This window comes from Chlamydotis macqueenii, chromosome 29 (assembly GCF_036417535.1).
Source record: "Chlamydotis macqueenii isolate bChlMac1 chromosome 29, bChlMac1.mat, whole genome shotgun sequence".
In the NCBI taxonomy this organism is placed as follows: Eukaryota; Metazoa; Chordata; class Aves; order Otidiformes; family Otididae; genus Chlamydotis; species Chlamydotis macqueenii.
Genome location: NC_141584.1, coordinates 1,594,222 through 1,602,774, shown reverse-complemented (window position 1 = coordinate 1,602,774; position 8,553 = coordinate 1,594,222). Strand labels below are relative to the sequence as shown.

Here is an 8,553-nt window from a genome sequence, read left to right as displayed (position 1 = left end):
CGTCATCTCCAGCTGCTTTGCTTTTATTTTTAATCCTTACAACAGCTGTATTCCTGAAAAGGAATTTCAGGCATTGCCCAGTGACGGCTTTCGACTTAACAAAGGTCAAACACGTAGAGGAAGGGGGGAGGACGTTGGCCACAGTTCCTCCCGGGCGGGCGGGGGAGGACGGAGTGTGTTTTTCTCTGAATTAAAAAGTTCACGAAGGGTGGGAGCAGCAGCCCAGTGTGGCGGTGACGGCCCCCTGCCCGGTGGCTGCTCTCCCAGCACCAGCGGGGAAATGGAACACTCACTGTAAAACACAAACCTCTCCCGTGAGTTGTGGCAGCTCCTGGTGTCCTGACACAAACTCTGGAAGACACCAGAAAGGGGTAAATTACAGCTTCAGTGGAACATACTCTTTTTTTTTTTTTTTTTGGCTGCTACATAGAACTTACATTAACATTATTTTGTTTGCAGTTTTCAACTTTGTTTTCTTTTAGGTTGACTTTCCTGAAGTCGCCCTCGTTCTGACGTGGATTACCAAGCCCTTCATCTCCGTAAAGGCAAACTAATCGACGGCAGCAGATGAATCATTTATTTGCAATAAATCCTGAGTATGCTTTCTATTCCCCTGACAATACCTTCCACAGCTACGGCTGAAAAGCTTCAGCGTTCCCAGGTTTCTCTTCCTGTGAATTATGCAAAGTTTTGCCTACACAATTAGCGTTAGCTCACACTATACAGTACGTGACAGTGCCAGAGAATGTGCCGGGGCTGAAGCTGTGACAACTACACCAAGAATCTTCAGACACCTGGGAAATCTGATCGCTCCATTCTAAATGTATTTATGGAAAGGAAAGATTGGCTGGCTATTTGAATTTACTCAGTTAATATAACAATTCAAAGGTAGTTAGTTGGGTGTTTTGGTTTTTTAAAGTAAATTTTAAAATACAAGAAAGATTTACTGAAAATGAAATGTTTTAAAAAACAAACCACAGTAAATTGCTACTTACCATTTGTAGGAAATAATATGTCCAAGTAAATTCTAAACCAGAACCACACAACCGTTAACAGGTACCCGCAGAGACAGCGGCTGGTGTCAGATCATAATATTAATTTCATCCTCACTGGTACTAAACCGTATCTTAACATCGATGAACATTTAAAATAAATCTCCATAAAATTCCATGGTTAGTTTTGGACAGCAGAGGTTATCCAGTGTGAAATCGCAAATGCCACCACAGTTTCTATTTCGCCAGCTCACACAAAGCCTTACCCAGCTGCCCCAGCCCTCCAGAGGACAAACCCCTCGCAGCTCCTCGGGAAGTTTGAGAGTCTCTGAATCTCTCACTGAATTCCAGTTCAAAACGAAACATTACAATCCCGAATCCTAACCAGAAACTGAATAAAGAATATTTAATTCTACACTAAAATCTTAAATACAGGTAGGTCATGCTTAAAACTGCGTCTAGCTCATCCTCGGCGAGTGAGCTCAGTTGCAATCCACTTTGAAAAGCAAACCCTGCTGCTGCGGGTACGAGACAACTCCGTCCAGCCCCGGCAGCGCAGGGAGCTCGGCTCTTCGCAGCTCCAGCTCGCACGCATTTCTGTGTACAAGTGGCATAAAGTATTTGCAAAAATACTTACAAGTTCTCCTTTTTTGTTTCCTTAAAGAGAAAAAAAATACCCAAACAACTCACAAACAGCCCAAACCCAAAAGCAAACCCCCAAACTTTCGGCGAAATGGCAGATGAAGAACTAAGCAAGCAATCAAGCATCAATATTTATTAACACAAGACAAAGGAAACACAATCAATGCGTTAATGGAACACTGTCCAGCCAGATGTTAAATTTAAAAATGTATATCTAATCTAATTTTAAATAAATAAAAACTTTATACATATAATTACATAATGCTGTAGTCTGAATTGGACAATGGTAAATAGGTTGACAGAAACTAAAGAAAAATTGCATTTAGGGCTAAAATTTGTCTTGTTTTTACAACCTTATTTTTAGGACAGTTAGTATGACACATCTTAATTACATTTATTTAAATCAGAAATGCAGTGCAAATTTTAACAGAACAGGACTCGAAATTAGCTGTGCCCACATACCTCAGGGAACATTCATAAACAGCAAGACATACAAAATACTTCAGTTCCAAGTGTTTAGAATTCCTAGTTTTTAAGTTTCACTGCAGCTGTTAGCTTGGAATCTGACGGACAACAGTAGGAAATAATTTGCCTTCTGCAACTGGATAAGCTACAAAGCCAAACTGGTGTGGAGAGTCCGCTGCTCGGGACTCACCCCTTGATTCCGCAGTTCCGGAAAAGCAGCCGGCTCTGAGCCGGAACACGCAACACCAGCGGCCCTCTCAGTTTTCCGAAGTGAAGTAGCTCAGTTTGTTCTCGTACGGAAAGACACCAAATAACCGTTACAAATCAAAGCAGTCGCAGCTCTTGGCAGCCTCCCAGGACAACCAACTAATCGCTTAGCAGTTTGGAAGGACAGCCTGACCCCGACCTCAAAGAGGCTAGCAATGAAAAATACTTAGCACTTAGTGCTGTACAGTCCGTTGCCTCAAAGGGATGCTGCGAGGGCTCGGCACCCTCCTCATCTACAGATGAAGAAACTGAAGGAGTGAAACGACCTGTTGAATGTGTGGCAAGTCACGAGCAGAGCCGGAGTTGGAAATCAGAGTTTCCACAATCACAGCTCCATCCCTGCATCCATTCCTCTCCAGGACGCTGCTGTTCACTGTGCCAAACGTGGACAAAAGCATCCAATAGTCAGAACTGGCCAGCTGCTATCGATCGAACGGAACGTCATCTCGTGCTACGGGTAGGACTGTAAACTTACAGTTCTCTAACACAGAGAAGTGTAACACGCCAGAATAAAGATCAAGAGCGCAAAGTAAACTTGCAAGATAAAAACCCAAACCATAAGAAGCTATCAATACATAGCCAAATAAAAACCAAGGGAAAAAAAACCCAGTATGTCACTCAAAAATGCCATTTCAGAAAGTCGATCTTCCACATACTAGGAACCTTTGATCAAATTAACACAGGCATTTTTTATTTCTGAAAAAACGCAACTAAAAAATAAAAGACAACCCTAGAATTGTACTTAAAAACCATTTCGATGGACAGCTAAAGCATTTGTTGAAACAATTTATCTAAAGCTCTAATTTGAGTAAGAAAAAGGTCAAGCCCATCAAAATTTCTTCTGAAATGGGCAACAATGAGGCGAAGCTGTACTGCAAGTCACTTTGCTGTGCAAGAAAACATAAAAAAAACAGCGATGCATAAAATGGAACAAGGCTTTGCTGGCTGAAAAGGGAGAACAATTTGTGTGCACTTACACTCGAAGTTGCAGGACCAGCTGGATTAGTCACAGCTACGCCTGTCGCTTTCCTCACTTTGTGTCCAATTTGTCAAAACTAAAGAAATGAAAGACTTCATGCACAGGTATTCTAGGATGCACATCTTAAGAAACCAGAACAGAACGGCCTGTCACACCCGGGCAGCGGCACACCACCAGGAAAACGGCATCTGCGGTGCCATACTGCTACTGCGGCAGACACGGAAAAATAAACTGTTCAAAAATACCCACCTGCAAACTGAAGCATTTGCAAAGTCTAGACTTGCCACAGTAATGTCCAGTTTCTGAATCTATTCCCCCACCAAATATTTTTCAAAAATATAATTCGGAACGTCTTACCTAAACCGTAACACTCCTGTCTTCAGTGCAGAACAGAATGCACCAGGAGATTCTCAAGGACGAAACTGGGGTTTGCTTACAGATCACTGGGTTCTGCTCTGATAACTGCCACAGGATCTTCAGAGTTCATTCCATAAATCTTTTAAAAACTGCCTAAAAACTTTGAATGAGGTAATCTGGAACATTTTAATAACAGGTTTATTTACACTGTATACCACATTTGTCTCAAAAAACCCTGTTGAAGTATCTGGCATCAGCTTTCATTGCTTCCATAATCATATTTTCTTAACACTCACAGGAATTTAATTGTTCTTAAAATATTGTTAAGTATTAGATGAAAGAAAGGCAATTTTGAGTCAAAGCTTAAAGACTGTCTCTCCCTCAGCCCAGTGTGCAGTTGCTTCCTAACAGTAAGAGCTTGTACCTGCTGCGCTAAGACATCTGCTTCCTTACGTTTACTACGGGGACACAGTATTTTGTGGGTTGGGTTATTAATTTGCACAAAGTTAATTAATTACGTGTTTACCAGAATTGCTCTGCCTCATTTTTGTGCTTCCTCTTGTAAAAGAAAACTTGCATTCAACTTAAACCCCAGAATGACGTCATTCTTTCTAGCGAATGCTTTGAGGAAGGCTGGGCTGTTGCCTCCCGGTTCACATTAAAGCCTGTTCACAATATTCCTTGCTATGCCCAGAGCAGAACTGCACCGTGAGTTCCGCCGTGTGTCAATCTAAAGGATTTTTTTTCCCTTTAAACACAAGGTGTCGTAGAGGGTGGAGGCAGAGGCTGTCACCCAGGTGCCTCACTTCAGTTAAGCATTTTGGACTTGCACTGCGATTTCTACCAAATGCCGTGTTACTGTTTAAATTTCGCCTCTCTTAGAAAGATGTGCCTTAAAATGGTAGGTTTCTACACGCTGTGACACACTTCTGGCCAGCAATCAAAGATTACGTACTGAAATAAGAAAACTCGTGAAAGATGCGTGTATCTGACATCAGTTCTCTAACCAAATGCAATGATGCCAAGGACCACAAAAGTTACTTGTCCTTAAAAATTTCTACCTTCAGCTGTCATCGTAATCCAAGTTAATTTTCTATCTAAGTGAATTATGTATAATAATATTTACATATTTAAAATATAGGCAAAATTCTTTTTAAATTCAAGAAATATCTATATGAATAAGTAACTCTTAGATTCCGCAAGTTATTGATTTGGTCATGGCACGGTTTTAAATATTTCAGTTGTGTGATCCCGTGGAATGAACAGCTACAGTACAGATGCGAAGTACATTATATAGCAGGGAACTGCAGAACTCTGATGACCCTCTTCTTAATAGTTTATTATCTTAACTAAATAAACCCTCCCCTTATAGAATCCTAAACCAGTATTAGATAAAAATACAAATATGTACAACGGATGAAAAAAGTAACACTACTGTAAAGGCCTTAGGAAGTTTGTAGCTCACACACTTGTCAACTTCGCGTTTTCTAGAAAGCTAGGAGTTCAGTAAACCGTTAAAACGTTTTCCATTTCTACCACATTTCCTTTTGTCCGTCGGTTAACGCGATCTCAGTGCCCAGGATGAGATGAAGGGAATATGGCAGCAATCTCAAACTTGGTATCAAGTATTAGTAAGATTCACCAGCTTCGTTTCTATAGCCACCCTTTGTCATTTAGTGGTCCCGTAAAGTTTCTGAACGTCACCTCCCCTCGACACGTTACATGTTATAGGCTACATATATGGGGTCTAACTGATCAGCTAGAAAACTGTCGCGGAGATGCATCCGTTGTTTCTCTCCTCTGGAATTGATAGGAATAACTCCAGGATCCACCACCACCACCACCCCCACAATTAGATAATGCTCTTCCAGGACCACGTTTGTAACCAGAGGAACTAAATCCAGGGCTTCCTGTTCACAGCCACACAGCTCCACGACGACCACCAGCAAGTTGGTCCATGTGAATACAGCACTGAAAGTTAAAAAAAAAAACCACAAACAGAAAACCCAGTTATTTTCACAAACACAAAGACACAAAGTTTACAAGTCTTCATCCTTAGCTTACCACCTGCTTTGGGCTGCATTTCCAAGCGACCTGACTCCAACACCTAGTCCCAACACGTCAAGGACCAGTTCGAACACATCTCAGTACTACCCAGTGTGACATGCAAACTAAATGCCGCTTTCACCGACTCAAATATAAATGGTTCTGTACACCACAGAGCAGGAAATCATCACTTCTATTTTGAATTAAGGCTCGTGAGAAAACACTGAGTCAGCCAGTCAGTCAGTGTTTCCCATCTGTTCTACAGATGGGAAGTGAGGTGCATGACTTGCTGATGGTAACACGCAGAAGTATCTGAATTTGCCTTGTGTATTTTTCTTCTATTAAATCCTGCATCTTTGCATAAATACTGCTACATTTCAGCTAGGTCAGGATGAATTAATCTTTCATAGCTGTTTTACCATTCAGCAATGCTTCTGTGCGTTCGAGATACAGAAGTCTCAATATCAATTGGATGGTAACGCAGTCCCCTCAGTTCCAAGGTTTCATCCAGTGCTCCAACAACATACAGTGCATCGTGGCGCTCTGGAGAGGAGAGATGGGAAGCGAAGTGTACGCATACGATGAAAGCAGGAACAGAAAATGGTAGACAATAAATGGAATTTAGATAAAACAAAGCGTCTCTTGTATCCAGACGCGTGGATCAGGACTTATTCACTGCACAGTAAGAAAGAAATCTCTTAATCTTCATTTAAAACATAAAACCTAATTTCTGCCTTACCTCCGCTGGCAGCGGTGAGCTCTGTCCGACGAACAAAACCGAGGTATCCAGTCCGAGCCCAAAGCGTCTGAGCAGCATCGCCAAAGCTCAGACGCGTGTTGAAGTGATCGGCCTGAAGGGTCTCATTGTCATAGATCGTGTAGTAGCCACTGGCTGTGTGGGGACTGTTCACCCAAATCTGCACGGGACGTGGAAAACCAGTCAGGTCCACACAGGACAGAAAACAGAGCATCTCTTGAGAGTCAAAATGAAGCAGCTGATGAACTCTAACATGAAGGTTCTCTCTTTATTCTAAGATCTTCCAGATCCAAAAGTGTTTTGCATTTAGCTCAAACCTTCAAATATTCTGTAGAATCTTAAAAATGCATCTTGAAGATCCTAATAACTGTAAGGTGAGGATTAACTGAAGAAACTGCAGATTTTTATAACATGTGGAGTCCAAAAATTGATAATAATCTATCAACACAGATCAAATACTGGTGTGCAATCAAGATAAGAAAAGCAAAATGTAAATTAGATTATTTGGAAGCCAGTTATACAAGATTTAGACTGGAACAAGCCTTCCTTTTTCTTTAAGCTTGACAGCAAAATAACACACCCAAATTCTGCACGCTCCAGCAATAGTTCACTTTAAAAAGGCCTGCATGTATTACCACTCAAACCGTCACCCAGCAGCTTGCATAACCGAACAGAGAGAGTACAGCTCGAAGAGCAGAGAGAAGCCACCCAAACAGCGAAATCTGCGCTTACCTCCCCAAGATGAGAATCTCCAAGAGGCCCTTTTGTCTCAGGATTGACAATGACTACTTTGACTCCAGGTAAAATCTAAAGATCACAGGAAGGAATACGTGAATTATCTTCCCGAACAACTGACATTCACAGGCTGGTCATTTACCTCTGGAAGGAATGCTTCCACCCACAGCAACGGCACACGGGTATAAAACACGCTGGGACACGTCTACTGAAGTACGCTAACGGTATGAATGTATTTTGTGGCTCAGGAGTCACACAGGTAAGGGATTCTAGGCCTGTAAGTGTTGCCAGACCTTGGTTTGGAAGAAGTCAATGTTTAAAATCTATTGTGAAAGACGTTTTTGTTAATCTCTTTAAAGAAGGGAATAAAAGCCACAGTAAATCTCAAATGCATGCTGAATTCAGGCATACGATTGCAGACACTTTTGATGGTTCATTACTATAAACAGAACCAATCCTCCCAACTGTTTGAGCAAAGCATGCTGTTAAATCCACAGATACTTTATTATAAATCAAACTAACTTTCCAGAGGAACAGCGTAACCAGCTGTCACCTTTTCTCACGCCATGCCACAAGACCTTTCCTAGCTACACATGGACGTCATGAGGGGCATAAATCAGACGCTGGGTGCCACGCCTCTAGGTAACAACATGGAATTACCTTCCCAGATTCTGAAAGCAGCAGGCTTTGTGGAGCTCCCCTTTCCACCAGACGTACTCTGAAGGTAAAGAGAACATTGTCAGGGAAAAAAGGAGCTGAAAGCTCCTGAGGAGTGTGATAGCTCAGTACCATTACAATATTTTATATGGAGTTCTTTAATAAGATTAAGTAAACTTACTGTACCTGTCATGTCTCAAGGATTTCAGATCTACGTACACCGTGGTGGGATCAGGCCCGGATGTTCCCTGAGGAGTTAACATTTAAAAGAAAAAAAAAAAAAAAAATAATGTATCTACAGAAGTCAGGGGAACTCCTGCCTGAGCTCATTAACGCTTCCAGGGGTTTCCTACTGGCAGCAAAGCTCATATCCACATTTCCCCACCTCTGCAGTTGCACTAAGGGCAACACTTCAGTAAAGAGGCTGTCTTCTCTCTGTGCCGAATGTGACACCAGTGTGGGATGCGTCTTCGGAGAGGGGGGAGCTGCTATGGAGACAGCCCAAGCACTCTCAGCTGTCAGCCCCGGGGCCGCGAGAGTCATTGTTTACAGGGCAATAAACAGCTCTCTCAGGTCATGTTTCAGGTGTTTTGAGCTCCTGAGATAAAATCTGGTAGTTTTCAAGAGAAGCTGCTTCAATCTCGTGCCAGCTGTTC

General features: G+C 42.1%; 1 protein-coding gene across 5 annotated transcripts in view; it reads right to left on the bottom strand.

The window, feature by feature from the left end:
• Nucleotides 1-1,752: 1,752 nt before the first annotated feature.
• Nucleotides 1,753-8,553, bottom strand: part of DIP2B (DIP2 acetate--CoA ligase B (putative)) — a 67,900-nt gene continuing 61,099 nt past the window's right edge. For all 5 annotated transcript variants that reach the window (XM_086768771.1, XM_086768772.1, XM_086768774.1 and 2 more), the window contains 6 exons: nt 8,084-8,145; nt 7,901-7,958; nt 7,238-7,312; nt 6,488-6,665; nt 6,168-6,291; nt 1,753-5,673 (listed from right to left, as the gene is read on the bottom strand). In XM_086768771.1, the coding sequence (XP_086624897.1) occupies nt 5,421-5,673; nt 6,168-6,291; nt 6,488-6,665; nt 7,238-7,312; nt 7,901-7,958; nt 8,084-8,145 (750 nt within the window). In that variant the 3' untranslated portion in view covers nt 1,753-5,420. The remainder of the gene's footprint in view (nt 5,674-6,167; nt 6,292-6,487; nt 6,666-7,237; nt 7,313-7,900; nt 7,959-8,083; nt 8,146-8,553) is intronic.